The following is a 19,683-nucleotide window of genomic DNA, read 5'->3' on the forward strand; positions in this document are numbered from 1 at the left end:
CTAGGATTTGATGATTTTTTGAGACCAAGACCGACTGAGATCTAGACTGAGACCGACATCGGGTGATTGATACCAAAGATCGAAATCATCATCAGGATTAGGCTGGGTTTGAGATACCGGGATCAAGACCGATTTTAGGACCAAAGACACTGGGACTGATTGCGACATCGGGACTGATTCCGACACCGGGATTGATTGCGACAGCGGAACTGGTTCCGACACCGGGACTGATACCGACACCGGGACTGATACCGACACCAGGACTGATACCGACACCGGGACTGATTCCGACGCCGGGAAAGATTCCGACACCGGAACTGATTCCGACACCGGAACTAATTTCATCATCGGGACTGATTCTGACACCGGGACTGGTTCCGACACGGGGAATGATTCCGTCACCGGGGCTGGTTCCGACACCGGGACTGGTTCCGACACCGGGACTGGTTCCGACACCGGGACTGGTTCTGACACAGGGACTGGTTCTGACACAGGGAATGATTCCGACACCGAGACTGATTCAACACTGAGACTGATTCAGACACTGAGACTGAGACTTCAGTTTTGAACTTAAGAACCCTTAGTATGCATCAATTATATTAAGGTAGGATTCGAACCTACAACTAAATGAATACTAGTAGAATTCTAATAATTTGCTTACATATTGCCTTAAGTCAAAGCACACTAAGTTCCATAAAATGCGCCATAATTCCTAAAAACACCCAAAAGACTCCACCGTACTCAAAAAAGTAACAATTTAGTAAGTTTATTGAGCTCATAAATATAAATGTTGAGATCACAACAATAAATAAAGTTGAAAATCACATCAGTTTTAGATTAAATCATATTTCAGTTTCAGTTACTTGACTTTCCTCGATCGTGAAAGTTCAAAAAAAAAAAAAGAATTTCTTCTTTATCTGCTCATTGCGTCGATTGATAATAAAATAGCCAGAGACTTATTTGTTGTTGTTGATGTATACATAAATATTGCTATCAAGTTAATGTAATTAAATTTCTTTTTTTCATATAATGTGAAAAAAAGTTTTATATAGACAGTTTTTTAATTATCTGTTATCGCTGCTGCTCATACATACATTTTGTGTTAAATCCACCCGCATTCGATTTCACATCGTGATGAGAGCATTTGTAATCAACTCGATGCGATAACGGAACGTAAAAAATTCATTTCTCGCGTAGTTCAGTCAGTGTCTGATATTAGTCTATAGCGGATCACAATCTCTGATATCAACGATGTTTAAGAGGTAATGTTCATCTTATGTTTGTGTGTGGGCATCTGCAAGCGATCATATTTATAAAATACGATCATGTTCTACTATCATTTATTAATTCCTGTGAATTTTTGGGAGAGGAACTGACAACAGAGAATTTCTTGGAATTTTAAAACACAATTTTTTTGTTGACTTCTTGAATTTAAAATAAATTTTTGGGACATTGCATCACATCCATATCGTTTATTTTACGGATCTCATATTCAGCACTCAATTGCTGTTTATTTGGTCTTACAACTTGACACTCTTACTAAATAAAAATTTTTTTTTTGGAACCATTTTCACAGCTTATACACGAGAAACTTCTCACCAGTCAATACGCAGTCACCGATGGCGCCATACTCTACCTGCATTAGTCCACCGATTGAGCAGCAAATTATGTGGTCCGGCGGATCACAACATGATGACTTTCTTGGATCTAATCGAAATGGAAAGCTTCCGGGATTCAAAAAGTTTGCAACTTTCTCACCACAACCGACAAATACTCAATATAATACGAATAGTTATCCACAGGTGAGTGTTATTTGGGTATGGATGGGGATTGAGAGGTATAGTCATTGGTATTCTGAGCTACTGACTAGATTGTCACTCAGGCTAGTCTATTTTATGTGTTTGGTCATTCCCAATCGCTTGTGCCTGGGTTAATTCCTCTATTTACAAACAATCCCCAAAAATCCCCAAAATTTCCCATAAATACCTAAATTAACAGCAACAACTGTCCTTCCAGAACGAGTTATCATACTTTTCCGTATCACCTTCAACACCAAATGGCTACGAAACCAAGCAAACAATTCAACTTCCAGTGGTCACGCCGACAACAAGAGGACGACCTAGTAATCATCAAATGACCACGGCACAATCGTTATCAGCCAGTAAGTACAAAAAACAAACTTTTTTAATTTTATTTTGTGAACCGAATAATTTTAACGATGACGGTGGCAGTGATGATGATGATGATAAAGATGTTTGATGCTCTGTATTATCATCATCTATTAGAACATGCTTTATATCAGTGATCCAAAAAAAAAAGGAAAAAGAGTAAGACAAGAAAAAAAAGGCAACAAATCATGATGAATAATGTCGATTGTGGTTATCTCATTTATTATTTCCAAAAACAGACTTGAAAGTCATGGAGCAATTTCGCTTGACCTCACTACTCTCTCCATCTCACTCACTCTCGGTGCTTGTGTATGTATGTCTTGTTACAATAAATTTCTCTACCATAACTTGCTGTCATGTTGATAAGAGAACTTGGAGATAAATTTTTCCATAATTATGTATGAATATGAAGCTATGAGCAGCACTCGACATTGTGGAAATTTCACCATATCAAGAAAATCTCATTCATTGAAATTGGAATCTCCAATAATATAAAATAAAGTCTGTGTCTGTGAGACACAAGTGTGCTATAAAGTTATTAAAAATATGATCCACAGATGTCAACAGAGAATGAGTTGGAATTCCTTAAATTTTTTTGATTTTTTGACGGAAAAAGGAAGCAATTTCGGTGATGGGTTTATGGGAATTGAGTGAACTGGCTGGATATTGGAGGATATCCATAGATACTCAAAAAGGGTAAATTATGCAGCATATCAAAACACACTTGCAGTTCGCAAGGAATTCATCTATAACATTAGTTAACCGCCCATTTATCATATGCCATATGTAGATGATTAGCTAGTGCTACATGCTTTATCAAAACATCATAAAATGTGATTTTAATGCCAAACATAATTTTGGAATTTTTTTAAGCTAATTCTATCCAGTAACTTATGTTATCAAATATATCCAGTAGGAAATGATCAGCATGTGCCAAATCACTCTGGACTTTCCAATTCCTAAAAAAACAAACTGACTTTGTCCTAATCAAAGTGATTTATGGCTTCATATTTCAAATTAGCTTTTTGATAAGTTACATTTTATGCATCAACGTCAAAATCCAGTAGTTCCTTCAACTTTCCAACGAACCTCCATTATCAAAAAAGAGTTGCTCATAAATTTGCCAGCATTTAATTGCTCGACACTAATTATTGTCATCATAAAGACAATTAAAGCATATTTTTCATTCCAAACTGAACACAATGGACGATATTTATAATATGCGCATATTGTACAATAGAATTACATGCATTCAGACCGTTCTTCTTCTTCTTCATTCTTTTAGTTCAGCAAATATTTACAAGCCACATCCGGCTTATGAATATTATGTGAGCATATCTTATGTATGACAATAATGTTCAACGGAATTAATTTAATTTCTAGTAAAGGCTCCTTGTAAGAGAGAAAGTATGGGAGAGTGAGAGATATGGTGGTTAATGGATGGACTTAAGATTCGAAAATGTGAAAATTCTAGGAATTTCGTTTAAACGGATTTTGAGAATTTAAATTTTTAGCATTTTTTCACAACTTCAACGGTTTTCAAAATTTCAAAATTTTCAACGTTTTTCAAAAATTCAAATTTTCAATGATTTTTAAGAATTCAAAATTTGGCCGATTTTCAAAAAATTCAAATCCTCAACAGTTTTCAAAAATTCAAATTTTAACAGTTTTCAAAAATTCAAATTTTCAAAGATTTTCAAAAATTCAAACTCTTAACGCTTTTCAAAAATTCAAATTCTTAACGGTTTCAAAAATTCAAATTTTGGCCGATTTTTAAAAATTCAAATTTTCAACGTTTTCAAAAATTCAAATTTTCAATGATTTTTAAAAATTCAAAATTTGCCGATTTTCAAAAATTGAAAATTTTTAAGTTTTTAAAATTTAAATTTTCAACGGTTTTTAAAAATTTAAATTATCAACAGATTCCAGAAATGCAAATTTCTTGACAATTTCAACGATTTTCAAAAATTCAAACTAAATTATCGGTTTTCAAAAATTCAAAATTTTAATGAATGCCAAAAATTCAAATTTTCAACGGTTTTCAAAAATTCAAATCCTCAACAGTTTTCAAAAATTCAAATTTTCAACGGTATTTAAAAGTTCAAAATTTTCATCAATTTTCAAAGATTCAAAAAACTTCAAAATGGGAATCTTTTACAACTTCCCAAACTCTTGAGTACGAAAGTACTTTCCAGACAGAATTTCACGCACCAGACGAGCCCTTCTTGTCAAAATAAACAAAAAGAAAATAAAAATCCCACTCAATCCACAATAAATCATATTATACTCAAAGACATTCCACTCATGATTTACTTGCTTTATTTTCTTGTTGCCATAATGGAAGTTATAATTGTAGTTATAATTGTAGTTGCATTTTTTTGTTTTAAACGCTTTAATTTTATTGTTTTCCTCACTGAGAGAATGAGAAATAAATAAAAAAAAAAAAATAGGAAGGAAAAGAAATGAAGAAGAAACAAAAACAAAAAAGGAGGAAAGAACAGAAAGAACGAGACGGGTGGTTTATGTTTCAGTTTATGTTATTTTATTATTTTAAGTTAAAATATATATCCATACTTTTATGATATCTTCCGTGTAAAATATCCTGTCAATTTTTAACATTTTTTTTTTGTGATTTTTTTTTGCTAATTGCCTTAAGTATATTAAGAATCTTTTTAAAGGGGCTCTGCTAAACAACAAAAAAAAAATTCTGTGATTATATTCTTGGATTCCTCAATTTTTCTCTAGTACCGCAGACATTTATCTACGATGATTCGTGTGATATTGGACGCGAGTGCGTTAATTGTGGTGCAATAAGTACACCTTTATGGCGACGAGATGGAACAGGTCACTATTTGTGCAATGCTTGTGGACTTTATCACAAAATGAATGGCATGAATCGTCCCCTTGTTAAGCAGCCCAGAAGATTAGTAAGCAAAGTAGACAAAACTTAATTTTTTAATTTAAAATTTTTAGAATTTTAAGCTTCTCAAAATAGAATCGAAAAACAATACGACGATAAAAAAAAAACTTGGAACTCAACCACTCGTTCGTGCGATTTGTTTCCTTTTTTAAACCGACACATGACTTCCACGCGGCTTTCTCATTCTTTAACTTCTTTTTTTTGCATATATTTTTTATAATTTAATTTATTTTGTGACAATTGTGAATTAACAACAATACCTTTTTGCAGTGGCTGCAACACCTGATCTTTATAAACAGCCATTGCATTATTCGCCAATACCGGCGACACAGAGGGAAGAGAACAAATCGCGACGCATGGTAGGTTTTAATTCAAATTTTTACATATTTTGTAGTAGTTGCAAGTTTTTTTTTTCATTGCTTTTTGATTTATTTTGAGAAAAATATTTTTGAGGCACTTATTTCCCCTTCCACATACACATACACAAATACACAGACTTGATCGCATACATGTATAATGTGTATTTACTATCTTTACTTGTATTTGTGTAAGAAAATTGTGTCTCGACTAAAATCGAAGCTTTCTTTGTGCAATGCTTTTCAATTTTTCAATTTTCTATTCAGCCTGCTGCACGTCGTACTGGACTAAAATGCTCAAACTGTAACACAGTCAATACATCACTTTGGCGACGAAATGCTCAAGGCGAACCTGTATGTAACGCATGTGGACTTTACTATAAATTGCATAATGTAAATCGTCCAATTACGATGAAGAAGGAACAGATTCAGGTGAGGAATTGGGAATTGGAACTAAGAGTTCTGTGCGTCATATGACAAATGCTAAAGTACTTAATTTCAAATTTTAGACAAGAAAGCGTAAACCTAAAGGCATGAAGAATTCAGATGGATCAACAAAGAAAACAAAAGCTGTAAATTCAACTGGTAAGTCTGACTTGACATATATTTTATTTAGATTCTTATATTCACAACTTAAGTTTGCTATATGCTACATGAGTGCTGTTGAATGTGTCCAAATGCTGGTTCAAGTCCTATTAAAAATCATTTAGTGGGAATTGAGCTGTATCTTAGCAATCCTGCAACCTTACCCAAAAATTAAGCATCTAACCCACAACTCTTCCTTCTCTTCCACAGAAAATCAACTCGGTTGCAACATGCTCGTCCGCAAGGGCAAGAATAGCAAAGGAAGTTTGACATTAAAGACACCAAGTACAATTGAACATACACAAAGCAGCTCATCATCAAATGGATCATCATCCACAAATTCCTCATCAAATTCATCACCACACTCGAATCATTCACCAAATCTATCATCTCCACTATCATCACATCCACCACAGACCAGTAAGTTTGTTTAAATACTCAAAATTTGAATTTTTGGAACTAACTTCAAATTGTCTTATTTTAGTGCCAACATTACGTCCAGTAACGTCATTAATGAATCAATTAAACACAACATCAAGCGTAATTACATCTCCAACGAACATGTCAATGCATCAAAATAATCAATATCCAACGTTAACACCACTCTCGCAAATCAGCAGCCACTTGTTCAATTCACCATCACTCATGAGTCCAAACTCCGACATTAATCAATCAAATTTTTCACATTTTAATACTTTAAATCATTTAATTAAGACGGAAAGTGGTTCAATCACCAACTTATCAAATGCATTAAGCAATGAATTGGAATCAAATGCAGCCAAGGCTATGGATTTAGAGTTGAAGCATCGTAACAATTTGTTGAACATTGAATCTCGATAAATCTTCTTTTTTTTGATATTTTGTTCTTAGTTTTAAGGAATTGATTTTTTTTTATCTCTATTAAATTGATGTGTGGGGAGATTGAGGTGGGGTTGGTGGGGTTAGACTAATTATGGGTAACCTGGCACACTAATGTGGTGCCTAAAATGAACCGTATGTCGTGTTCGGTTTCATGGAAGTTTTATCATCAAAGTGTGCCATGAAAAACAAAAGGTTGCCCACCTCTGGATTAGACTAATGAAGCTTCGTAGCTTATTGTAGGATTTGAAGCAGCATTTAAGTTTTAGTTAAAATAGCAAATTTGGACAAATTTAAATTTAAGTTTCAAGACCAAAGTTCAAATCCTAATCAAAATTCTTAAATTCAGAGATCGAAGACGGCTTGGATTTTGAATGAAAAATTCAATTTGAAATTCAAGTCGACTTCCAGCTCCGAAATCTCTTAAATCTCATCACAAAAAGTCTTACCAATCTTGAGAATCTCAATCCCAATCCAGCACATCCAATTTGTAATTAAGTGCTCTCTTATTAAGTGACGTTAACAATATTAAGCTTACTTTTTCATACTCGTGTGTAGATTACTAAGTTAGTCAAGTTTGTAAATTTTGTTTTGAGAAAAAAATCCAAAAAAATTATTGTACATAAAATTTCTTACAGCAAGAATCACAAAGTACTTCCAAACATTCGAATATTAGTTGATTAAGTTGAACAAAAAAAGGAACTTTCTGGAATTCGGGAAGTTCGCTCAAAAGTGAGAGACAAGATTGTAAATATGAAAAAAAATTTATGTTGGCGCAGCGGCTCTAAATTAATTTTAATTTAATTTTTGCAATAATTGGCTATGGGAAAATGGTCTTAAGCATGAAACCTTTTGTACATAAGAATTGCGGACATTTCCTCAGTCATGAATTATCGGAATTGTATAAATGAATTAGGCTCAAATTTTGTAGATTTGGAATTTAAATTTTCTTAAATAATTAATTGTAAGGCTTGAAAAAGATTGACTTTTTGTTTTGTGCTGTAGCGCGAAGTTTCTTGTTTAAAAAAATTGATATTATTGGCATTTCTTTTTATATTTTTATTATCTTTTGTAACTCAAATTTAAAGAAAAATTGTAATCTCGTTAATGAATAAAATTAGTTATGAATTTTTTTGAAATTTAAAAATTATGAATTTTTAATTTAAATTTTGGAATCTGATTTCGGAATTCCTGAAGTTTTGATTTAAGTGCTTCACTTCAGCTTCTTCGCATTTTTGGAATCCTCTAACATTATTATGAATTATTAGGATATTAGTTCTAAAAGATTATACCATAAACAGCGCGATTCAGTTAATTTCAGCTTTCTTGCAATTAACGAGGCAATACGGCGATAATCTAGAGACTGAATTCTACTGCTCAATTGCTTATCAACTCATAAAATTTCAAAATTCAAGACACTATTTTAGTTGGTACCAAAACTTTATTACTTTTGTTGAGAAAGACTGTCTTAAATAGCCTAAGTCGAATAATCAATCCAAAAATCGGCACCAAGTCGGTCTTACTGTCATCATACCGGATTCAAACTGAATCTGGCACCAAGATCCGGTATCTGACCACTGAATCTGGAAACCGTCTTCCTGGAGTCGTATTTTTGATCAATTAACCGATTTGCGCTATTCGGGAATATTTCACTTAATATTGGTAATTAGCAAGCTATCGGCAGTAATATAACAAACTTCATGTGCCAACATGAAGGACACAGCAGCCAATGGATCTTAATTGAAGTTTAAAGTAGACACAAGTCTACAGTGAGTAGACAGTGAACATGCCTTTATGGTACTATGATGACATCAATGTTCAGTAGCTGAAGTAAGTAAGTAGCCCTAACAGGCAAATAGTATGTCTTCATATGACACAAAGACCACTACGATACCTAAAAGCGATCTCCTTGCCTGTTAGGTTAGTATAAGTGTTGGTTATGCCTCATGAGAATTAAGTAGCCGATTCTCCATCAAATAAACTAAATCTCAATGATGACTAGAGTCATTTAATCAAAATATCATGCAAAACTCACAATGAATTGTAATTTCATGAAAAATTCCTATCAAGAGTCATATCAGAGAAAATTGAAATGATTCAGCACATTCAGTACATAAGTAGAAAATTCCAAGAATAATTTCCCCACAATTTACTTCATCCACAATTACATAAATGACATAATTAAAGCCAAACAAGTTAATGCTCTTCATTCCACATACTTTAGAATTTTTTGACAAATGTAAACATCAGATCTGATGAAGAAAAAGAAGACATTTAAGGTACAATAAAAATATTTTTCATACACATATCATTTTATAGTCATACCAACGTATATTCTTATAGTTTCCCCATACTCATACACATGCTTGTTCTCAAAAGCAAATAAAACGTTTTTTTAGCGCATTTTTGAAATTTTTTTCAAAAAGGTAGCTTAATAAGACACAATGTATGTCTGTTCGGCTGACGATAAAAACTTTTTATCTAGACATCGTAGAGAGCTCGGAATGGTTTTAAAAGATCAGTTCCATAAAGTTATTGCGGCCACGGGCATTTAAAAGTTTCAAATCAACGCATAAATGCTATAATTAACAATTTTTCATTTTCAAGTACAAGAACAACAAAAACAACAACACGTTTTTTCATTGTTTTACAGTGTTTTTCAATGTTGTTCGATGTTTTAACAGTGTTTGCTGAACAAAGTTTGAATTTTTTTTTTTTGACTTATGAGATTTAAATTATGAAAATCAGTTGAATGATGAAATTCTTAAATTTGTGGAAAAAAAACCTGGATCTTACTGGATCTTGTGTTTTAGGTCTGGAACTGACCTGGATCTTACTGGATCTTGTGTTTTAAGTCTGGAAGTGAACTGGATCTTACTGGATCTTGTGTTTTAGGTCTGGAAGTAACCTGGATGTTACTGGATCTTGGTTTTTAGGTCTGGAAGTGAACTGGATCTTACTGGATCTTGTGTTTTAGGTCTGGAAGTAATCTGGATGTTACTGGATCTTGGTTTTTAGGTCTGGAATTGACCTGGATCTTACTGGATCTTGTGTTTTAGGTCTGGAACTGACCTGGATCTTTTTGGATCTTGTGTTTTAGGTCTGGAACTGACCTGGATCTTACTGAATCTTGTGTTTTAGGTCTGGAAGTAACCTGGATGTTACTGGATCTTGGTTTTTAGGTCTGGAAGTGAACTGGATCTTACTGGATCTTGTGTTTTAGGTCTGGAAGTAATCTGGATGTTACTGGATCTTGGTTTTTAGGTCTGGAAGTGACCTGAATATTACTGGATCTTGTTTTTTAGGTCTGGAAGTGACCTGGATCTTACTGGATCTTGGTTTTTAGATCTGGAAGTGACCTGGATCTTACTGAATCTTGTGTTTTAGGTCTGGAATTGACCTGGATCTTACTGGATCTTGTGTTTTAGGACTAGAAGTGACCTGGATCTTACTGGATCTTGGTTTTTAGGTCTGTTAGTAACTTGGATCTTTCTGGATCTTGGTTTTTAAGTCTGGTAGTGACCTGGATCCTACTGGATCTTGATTTTTAAATCTGGAAGTGACTTATATCTTACTGGATCTCGTTTTTTGGGTCTGAAGTGAACTGGATCTTACTGGATCTTGTGTTTTAGGTCTGGAAGTAACCTGGATGTTACTGGATCTTGGTTTTTAGGACTGGAAGTGACCTGTATCCTTCTGGATCTTATATTTTAGGTCTTTAAGTAACCTGGATCTTACTGGATCTAGGTTTTTTGGTTTGGAAATGACCTGGATCTTACTGGTTCTTGTTTTTAATTTGTGGAAGTGACTTTGACCATACTGGATCTTGTTTCAAAACCGAGAAAGTGATTTGGATCTTTCTGGATATTGGTTTTAGGGTCGGAGAAAAGACTAGGATCATACTTGATCTTGTTTTTAGGATCGGTGAAATGACTTGGTAAACTTGCTTTCAATTTACTCGCGTTATAAAATTAAAATTTTTTAACGGTTATAAAAATTTAGAAATTTTACCGCCAAAACTTGTAAACAAAAAAGTGTGGAAACAAATAAATTTTTCATAATTAGAAAATAATTAAAATTAAGGTAAGATCAAGTTTTTTATTGCTTTAAGTAAGTTTAATTAAATTATAACTTGTTTTAGGACATGCCAAAGCGAAAATCGAAACCTTTGACTGTGCAGGCCGATCAAAAAAAGAAGAAAAAGCAGAAAAATATTGATGCTGAAAAAATTCGTGACAATTTGGATCGAGACAACGAAATAAGACGAGAACGACGTTCGGATCCGAAATATCGACAAGCAGAGTCTGAAAGAGATTTATTGAGTCTACAACAACGTCGATCAAATCCGGAATATTTGCAAGCAGAGTCTGAAAGAGATTTATTGAGTCTACAACAACGTCGATCAAATCCGGAATATTTGCAAGTCGTTTACGCTAGAAATTTATTAAGTCGTCGAGCAAAGCGAATTCCGTGGAATAAAGCATTGAAGTCGTATAATGAAAATGTGAAAGACGGACCGTATCATCGTTGTTATTCGTGCGACCGGTTATTTTTCAAGACGCAAATATCGGTAACGAATCGTGAGAAGCTAATCGAAAAACGAGGCTGCTCAAATGAATATATTAAAGGACTTATTCTTCCCGAGCTTTTAAACGATGTCGAATACACATTTTGTTCAACCTGTATGGGACATATTCGGAAGAAAACATATCCGAAGTTGAACATCAATCAATCGAATTTACGATTTCCGAAGTTCCTGATTGCTTAAAACGATTAACTCCATTAGCGGAACGATGTGTCGCAGCTCGAATACCGTTTATGAAAATCGAGCAAGCTAATTATGCTGGTCAACTTAAAATTAAATCCGGTATTGTGAATGTTCCGATCGACGTATCAACAGCAGTGAACGCAATTCCGAGATCCGTTGACGATACATATGTAATTGAAGTGTCGTTGATGCGAAAAATGACATATAAGAATCCATATTTACGAGAACGAGTTCGACCCGCAGATGTTTGGGCTGCGGCCGAGTTTTTATGCCAAACTCCACTCTATAAACAATACGGAATAACATTAAATCAAGATTTCAATCCTTTAGGTAATAGTTATTAATTAAATTAAATTTACAAAGCTCGAAATCGATTTAAATTTTCTTAAATTAAATTTTACTTTATTTACAGCTATGATTGCCGAAACCGAACACGTAAACGGCGTCGATGACATTAACTTACAATCCCTTGATACGCTCAACATGGAATTAAATGAAAATACGGATCAAGTCGAGCTTACTGATCGCCATTTACCGGAAGAAACGTTAATCGACTCAATCGACGCAATGCATTTTGTTCCAGAATTGGATCCATCCGATGCAATTCGAATCGCACCAGGTAACAAATAAATATATTTTTTAAAGTTTAAATCTTATCGAAGTTATTATTTAATGATTACAGGCGAAGGAAAAAATCCGATACCGATGTTCATGGATAAATATTGCGAGGAATTAGCTTTTCCTACCATATGGTGTGGACAGCAAAGAGCGTTGCCACCAGAAGGTAGAAAAGCATTATCGAATATCGATTACGTGAATTCAGAAATCCGTAGATATGATCGACGTGCTTGCCGACCTGATCATATCCTATACTTATATAAGAAGAGTCAAATCGAACAGTTGACACAGCAAGCAACGGTAATACTAAGAAAAAGCACTCAGAACAACAATATTACAGCTAGTCAAGTTGCAAACAAAGAGTTTTTGGACAATGCCGTTAACAACGATTCCGCTTATCGATTTATGGCAGCCATCACCGGAAGTCCACCGTATTTTGAAGCTCAAAAGAAGAAAGTTATGGCTATGGTTCGTCAATTCGGAGGATTTACGTTCTTCATTACAAATTCCGCAGCAGAGACGCATTGGCCAGAATTGCTTGTCATCCTTAAGAAAACTGTGGACAAAATTGATATCTCTGGCGTAGAGGCAATGGATTTAGCATTTGAGGAAAAATCTCGTCTCATTAGTTCGGATCCGGTAACTTGTGCTCAATATTTCTATCACCGACTTAAACAGCTGTGGAAAACGTGGGATGCCGAAGACGGTCCGTTCGGAAATTACAAAATAACACACAAGTACTGTCGCATTGAATGGCAGCATCGAGGTTCGCCACATGCTCATCAATTTATTGATTTAAAAGGAGCACCGAAGTTCGATCCTGATGATCTCGATTCCCACGTAAGAGTTTGTGAATTTATTAACACAATAGTCACGACCGACACCGATGATCCAGAAATTACTGACATAATATACGTCCAAAAACATCGTTGCACACACACATGCAAAAAGGGAAGACGCGGAAAGGAAACATGTAGATTTAATGCACCGTTTTTGCCGCTTCCACAAACTATGATACTCGAACCGATTCCGGATACTGTGACCTTAACACAAACGAAGAAAGACTTGCTACGAAAGATTAATGAGAGTCTTAACGTAATTCTTGAGTCAGATGAAGCGAAATCGTTATCGTTTGTCGATTTATTGGATAAACTAGAATGCAATTTTGAAGATTATATATTAGCGGCAAGAGCGAAACTTAAATCTAGAAAAGTTTTCGTAAAACGACTACCGAAGAATGCTCGAATTAATCCTTACAATAAAAAAATACTTATAGCAATGAGATCGAATATGGACATACAATTCATACTTGATGTGTACTCCTGTATTAGCTATGTAGTCGACTACGTAAATAAAGCAAATAAAGGACTCTCTCGATTATTACGACAATGCATTAAGGATTACGAACGCGGAAATCATAGCATCAAATCGAAACTCAACGCATTATCGAAAGTACTATATAACAGCAGTGAAACATCGGCGCAGGAAGCGGCATGGATTCGATTACGACAACCGATGTGCATGTCTTCTGATGTCGTTGAGTTTATTCACTCTGGTCCGAGATCGGTAAATAGCATTTGATATTTTTAATAGAAAACAATAACTTATTAATTTAATTTTCTAGCAACGACAACGAATGTTAAAATCAAATTCGGAGATTGAAAAAATAATGAAAACAGATCCTAATAGCACCGAAATATATAAAAAAGGACCAATTGATCGTTATAGCGACAGACCTGACGAGCTCGAAAACGAATGTCTCGCCGATTTTATTGCGAAATATAATTACAAAACGAAAAACTGCACTGCAAGTAACAATCCTGAAGAAGAATTTATTGATGATGCCGAAGAGCTCGATGTAATCGAAGATGAGACACCGATAGATCCGGTCGAGAAAAAAACTTTTGAATTGAAGAATAATAGTGGAATAATAACTCGTAGACGACGTCCAAAAGTGATTCGATATTGCCGTTTTAACGTTGCTCAAGACGAAATAAATTATTATCGGGAAATGTGTTTGTTGTTCTTACCTTGGAGAAACGAAGAAGCCGAAATCGAATCACAGAATTGTTTCGAAAAATTCCGTGAAAATGAAGCTGCCATCAAAGTAAATTACGACAAATACAATGCCGTTTCTCTCGACTTGGAGCAAATATCAAGAGATATACAAAATGATCGGCTGATGGAAGAAACTGAAGAAGAAAGCCGAGAAAATGTCGAACAAGCTAACACTGAATTTCAAAACGTTTATGACTTTGACGATACGATTGTTCAACCGAATGCAGCAGTCGAAATGGGAATGGAAACTCCCGAAGCCAATGCAATCGTTAGTCGTTATAAAGTTCCGGATCTCTTATGTGATGACGAATACAATCAACTATGTGACTCACTGAATGAACTACAACGCGATTATTTAATGCATGTAGTAAGCTGCTTTAAAAATCCTTCGTGTTTACCGATCTATCATTACATCGCAGGAGGAGCCGGTGTCGGAAAAAGTCGTTTAATAAAAGCCATTTATCAATCTGTTATGCGAATTTACAAAAACAAGCCCGGACCTGTTGATTCAAACGAAGTGCTTTTAGTCGCTTATACCGGTATGGCAGCACATAATATCGGTGGAATCACAGCACATAGTGCTTTTCATTTAGCAGCAAATCAGGGTAAAACTGATAAAGGACTTCCTCCCGATATCGCGAATACTTTGGCAAGCAATATTCGGTCCAACAAATTAACAATCATTGATGAAATTAGCTTTTTATCTGCTAAGCATTTCCATCAAATGAGTTCGAATATGAAACAAGCATTTAAATCGAAAAAAGAATTTGCCGGTCGTTCCATTATCGCTGTCGGAGATTTTGCACAATTGCGACCTATCGGAGCTCCTTACTGTTTCCAGCCGAAAGAACGTCACACAGTTGCTGCTTTAGTCGACAATCCGCAATGGAAGCCTTTCCAGATGTTCGAACTGACGGAAATCATGCGTCAACGAGATGATCTTCGATTCGCAGAAGCATTAGGACGACTTTCTGTTGGAAGAACTACACAAGAAGACAATCGATTGTTCGTTAGCCGATGTTTCAACGAAAATACACTTCCTTCTGTAGCTCGAACTCGTCTTCGATTGATCGCATTTAATGAAGGAGTTGACGCATATAATATTCAACGTGCGAAAGAATTAATTGGGTCAAATGCAATGCACTTCACTTATACAGCTATTGATAAGTTTATCGGAACCTATAAGGATGAACAAAAACGGCGAGCTCGGCATTTAATTCGGACTATGAAGTCTAATGACACACAAGGTTTGATTTATGAACTTCAACTCGTAATCGGACTCCGATATATGATTTCCACTAACATTGACGTTTGCGATGGATTATTTAACGGCGCTTGCGGAATTCTTAGATTCGTTGAATTACACAACCGAAAAATTAACGCTATATATATTGAATTTGATGACGATAAGACAGGAGCGAAAGCAAGAAGTAGTCGATATAATGTAATGCAAGCAAATGGACAGATTCAACCGACTTGGACTCCGATTACGGTTACTAATAGATGCTTTAATACAACTGAAGGAGGAAAGGTAAGTTTTTAATTTTGATTTTATGTTTAAAATAAATTAAATGTATGTTCTCCATCTAGGTACAAGTAAATCGTGAGCAATTTCCCATTTTGATGGCTGAAGCAATCACAATACACAAAAGTCAAGGCCGATCCGAAGAAATTGTAAGTGTCGATGTTCGGAAAGGAATGAACCGGCAAAAATACTATGTAGCCTTCTCGAGAGCGACATCGCTTAACGGATTGCATATTATCGGACAATTTAATCCTCCAAGTGAAATAGAAGATAATGATCCAGTCAAAATCGAATTGGAACGGCTTCGTCAAAATCCACTGACACCAAAATTCCAATTTCTTCGTTGCATTCCTGAAAACATAATTCAAATCGTCAGTCATAATGTTCAATCGATTCGCAAACATATTTCGTCAGTCGTCGCCGATAGCATATACACGAATAGTCATATATTGGCATTTCAAGAGAGTTGGACTCTAAACAACGAATCATACAATATTCCAGAATTCGAAGAATTGTCAAGAAATTCGTTATCAGGTCGTCCTCGAGCATTCGGCACAATAAATTTTTGTAAATCTTCAATGGAAACACGATTTTCGAATCGAGTTGAAATTGAGCTCGGCGACACAAACGATCATGTAGAGTTGACTGGATATTGCATCGACAATATATTAACTATTGTAAACGTTTACAATAATCCGGCTTCGAATTTAAATGTTTTAAAGGAAGCTTTTTCGGAAATTGACGAATTAATCGAAAACACGAACGTTTTGATATTGGGTGATTTCAATCATCAATTTCGAGTCGGCAATCAATTCGAAAAATTTATGAAACAAACTTACAATTTAACTTTACTGTCACCTCGTGAGTCGACTACGAATGCCGGAACAACAATTGATGCTGTATTTGGAAAATTATCAAATTTCGAAGCCGATGTTTTCATTTATGATTCATATTTTTCGTTCCACAAACCAATAATTGTCAGAATTAAAGAAAAATAATAAACAGTGATTTTGTAATGCAATATTGAATTAAAAAAATCTCGATAGCCGTTTAATATTTTCATAAAATCACAAAACTACAGATTTTGTTCCTTTTTTTTCAATTTTTTAATCAACTACTGATCGCTGCGTCAAAAATGCGCTGAAGTCCCTCGATCAATAACACGAGGACTTTTGTAATTTTTTCTTTCCTGAACTGAATTATTTCATTCTTTTCAGTACTTTCCTTTATCAGTATAAATTGGGCGTTGATCATAGATAAGCGGGCGTTAAAGGTGAGATTAGATAAAAAGTTTTATATTTTTTTTTGCAATTTTTGATAATTTTACTATTAAAATAAATTTGAATTATTGTTATTAAGTCTGATTTACTATTGAGTATTTTTATACTATATGCCGATAAAGGCAGACGATTAAAGATATTTTATGGACTATAATTTTATCGTAAGATGTGGAATTATGGACAGAGAAATAATCATGAATCACGATGAATTATTTGAGTTTGGAATTTTTTTAGTGATTTTTAGTTCAAATTATGCAAATTTTTATGGTAAATCTTAAATAGTCAGGATGTTTGATACTTAATTGTGTCTATTGTGCAGTTATTTGAAATTCTAATCATGTTTTAATGCGTAAAATCTCCTAAAATTTACTAAGATTCTCATTAAAATCTATAAAATAATGAGAATCTAAATCTCAGTTACCTTTGAAATAAATTTTTAAAAAGTTTTAAATTTTCAATTTTCAAAAAGAATTTTGATTTCAATTTTGAAGTTTAATTTAATCTTCCAGAAAATTTTAAAATATTAAAAATTTTCTAAATAAAGTCTCAGCAAGCTTTCAGTTAAATTTTTCAACAATTTAAAATTTTAATTTTACAAAACAAATTTTAATTTAAATTTCAAAATTCTCAAAAAAATCTAAAATATTAGAAACATTAGAACAAAATCTAAGTAACCTTTGAAATGAAAGTTTTGAAAATTTTGAAAATTTCAATTTTTAATTCTTTCAATTGTGCCTAACTTAATATTATCTTCAAGATTTCAAGATTAACAGTGAGTGCAAAATTGATTTTGGTTCTCTTAATTGTGTAGTAAATCTTAAGCCTTATTTGGATAGAATTTATCATCTTTGGTGTTTTTTTATAAACTTAAATTTCCTGTTTTTATCAGCTTAAGTAATAAATAAAATTGAGCTGTTCAGATCCTAAGATTTATTGATAAGGATTTTTTGTGCATTTTGAGTCCATTATTAGTTTAATAAATTATGGTGCTCGGACGGCTGTTTTTACTAAAGACCATTTTTAATGCAACAAATGAATTTTCTGCTTTTGAGCTTCAAATTTTCAAAGCATACTATGTGAACGACCCCATAGGGACCCCCCTTAAAACTTAGCATAATGAAAGAACGGCCTACTATGATTCGAATTAAATTTCAAAATATCAATAATATTGAACAACAATCGTGCTTGTTTCTATAAGGAAAATACCCAAAAAGCGCTAAAATGCTCACAAACACAACAAAACCCAAAATATCAACCATCATTTCTCTCAAAACCTTCTCCACACTACCTTAATGTCTTTAATTATCATTTTAAATTAATTTTAATGCACACTCATTAAGTTCTTAATGTCATTCATATTCAATCATTCAATTCCATCCACAAAAAAAGAGCAACAACAACAACAATTGCCGTCTTTAACATTCATTCACACGAGTCCACACATATATCCAATCGCATAAAAATCATCGGAATCATTTCTCATTTAATTAAGAGTGCCTTCTTTATCACCGTCCATACATCAGACAATTTATTTGTTTCCATCCACCATTTTGCCCTTTTATATATATACAGCAGTGAGAGAGAGCTGCTTCAGACACTTAGGGACGTAATTTATGCGATGAAACATTCTTTGCCTTACTCATTTTGTAGCTGTAAAATTTATGTCGCCATCAAAATATTTTTCACATCAAATTAATTTTTTTGGTTCCGCTGTCCTCTAGTTCTATTTGCCACACCTTGCCTTTACCTTTCGCTTTTAATGGAATTGTTGTCAATAACAACTTCTACATTCTTCCACGACATTAAATTGTAATTGACTTTTGTCGTATCTTCTTCTATTACTGTATATTTTTAGAACAAGAAATTTCACTTGAAATTCACTTCCATTTTTTTTTTATTCCTCTCATTTAATTTAAGTTCAATCGACACTGCTTTAAGGTTTAAAGGCAACTAAAATTATGTCTGAATATCTATATTGCGATAATTCCCTATCGGATAATTTTATCTTTGAAACGTTTTTGAGATAAAGGTAGGTTGTTGACACTGTAGGTAAGAGATATGAGGAAACAGATACAGAGTTGCGAAGGCCGATGTCGGCGGCCGAGAGAATCGGCCAGTCGTTCGCCGTTTTTATCGGCCATCGTTTTTTATCGGCCGCCATTTTTTATCGGCCGCCATTTTAAAAAATAAACGGCCCGCCGTTTTTATCGCTCGCCGTTTTTATCGGCCGCCGTTTTTTATCGGCCGCCGTTTTGAAAAAATAAACGGCCCGCCGTTTTTATCGGCCGCCGTTTTGAAAAAATAAACGGCCCGCCATTTTTATCGGCCGCCGTTTTTTATTGACTAACGTTTTTTAAAAATTACAAAAGTCCTCGTGTTATTGATCGAGCGACTTAAGCGCATTTTTGACCCAACAATCAGTAATTGATTAAAAATTCACTTTAAGATCTACAAAATGAAATTCAGTAGGATCCAAGTCACTTCCTAACTCACAAAACGAAATCCAGTAGGATCCAGTTCACTTTCCGGTCCACAAAACGAGATCCA

The 19,683-nt window shown here is 34.2% G+C and overlaps 3 protein-coding genes across 5 annotated transcripts; 2 read left to right on the top strand and 1 right to left on the bottom strand.

Moving 5' to 3' along the window:
- Positions 1 to 117: 117 nt before the first annotated feature.
- LOC139093132 (elastin-like) lies at positions 118 to 1,144 on the bottom strand (the record flags this gene model as incomplete). Its single annotated transcript, XM_070643738.1, has 2 exons — positions 1,113 to 1,144; positions 118 to 461 (listed from the first exon to the last, which is right to left on the bottom strand). Coding segments are annotated over exons 1-2 (376 nt in total), but the record flags the coding sequence as incomplete, so codon positions are not given.
- A 1-nt stretch (position 1,145) lies between these two features.
- Positions 1,146 to 8,009, top strand: LOC139093130 (transcription factor GATA-4-like). 3 transcript variants are annotated; one of them, XM_070643735.1, is made up of 8 exons: positions 1,146 to 1,262; positions 1,577 to 1,802; positions 2,017 to 2,161; positions 4,914 to 5,104; positions 5,712 to 5,876; positions 5,954 to 6,029; positions 6,240 to 6,449; positions 6,514 to 8,009. In XM_070643735.1, exons 1-8 carry the CDS (start codon positions 1,252 to 1,254, stop codon positions 6,867 to 6,869), a joined length of 1,380 nt encoding a protein of 459 aa, XP_070499836.1. In that variant the 5' UTR covers positions 1,146 to 1,251; the 3' UTR covers positions 6,870 to 8,009. The 3 variants fall into 3 exon arrangements, with proteins under 3 accessions (XP_070499836.1, XP_070499837.1, XP_070499838.1); XM_070643736.1 differs by having other exon boundaries at positions 4,914 to 5,095; positions 6,514 to 8,008; XM_070643737.1 differs by lacking the exon at positions 4,914 to 5,104 and adding an exon at positions 5,359 to 5,447 and having other exon boundaries at positions 1,147 to 1,262; positions 6,514 to 8,007.
- A 3,022-nt stretch (positions 8,010 to 11,031) lies between these two features.
- Positions 11,032 to 16,854, top strand: LOC139093133 (uncharacterized). Its single transcript, XM_070643739.1, has 6 exons — positions 11,032 to 11,467; positions 11,590 to 11,985; positions 12,068 to 12,274; positions 12,338 to 13,839; positions 13,898 to 15,862; positions 15,922 to 16,854. The coding sequence occupies exons 1-6, from the start codon at positions 11,032 to 11,034 to the stop codon at positions 16,852 to 16,854; spliced, it is 5,439 nt and encodes a 1,812-aa protein (XP_070499840.1).
- The last annotated feature ends 2,829 nt before the right edge of the window (positions 16,855 to 19,683 follow it).

The sequence above is a fragment of the Chironomus tepperi genome, unplaced genomic scaffold (genome assembly GCF_022539635.2).
Source record: "Chironomus tepperi strain 1889 unplaced genomic scaffold, CSIRO-AGI_Ctep_v1 contig_324, whole genome shotgun sequence".
NCBI classification, from domain to species: Eukaryota; Metazoa; Arthropoda; class Insecta; order Diptera; family Chironomidae; genus Chironomus; species Chironomus tepperi.

Bases quoted from the DNA above. Each gene is read 5' to 3' on its own strand.
- LOC139093130 (XM_070643735.1), top strand. The intron at 1,803-2,016 runs GTGAGTGTTATT...CTGTCCTTCCAG, and splicing joins ATACGAATAGTTATCCACAG to AACGAGTTATCATACTTTTC. The intron at 5,105-5,711 runs GTAGACAAAACT...TTTTCTATTCAG, and splicing joins CCAGAAGATTAGTAAGCAAA to CCTGCTGCACGTCGTACTGG.
- LOC139093133 (XM_070643739.1), top strand. From the start codon at position 11,032: ATGCCAAAGCGAAAATCGAAACCTTTGACTGTGCAGGCCGATCAAAAA. The intron at 11,986-12,067 runs GTAATAGTTATT...CTTTATTTACAG, and splicing joins TCAAGATTTCAATCCTTTAG to CTATGATTGCCGAAACCGAA. The intron at 13,840-13,897 runs GTAAATAGCATT...TTAATTTTCTAG, and splicing joins TTCACTCTGGTCCGAGATCG to CAACGACAACGAATGTTAAA.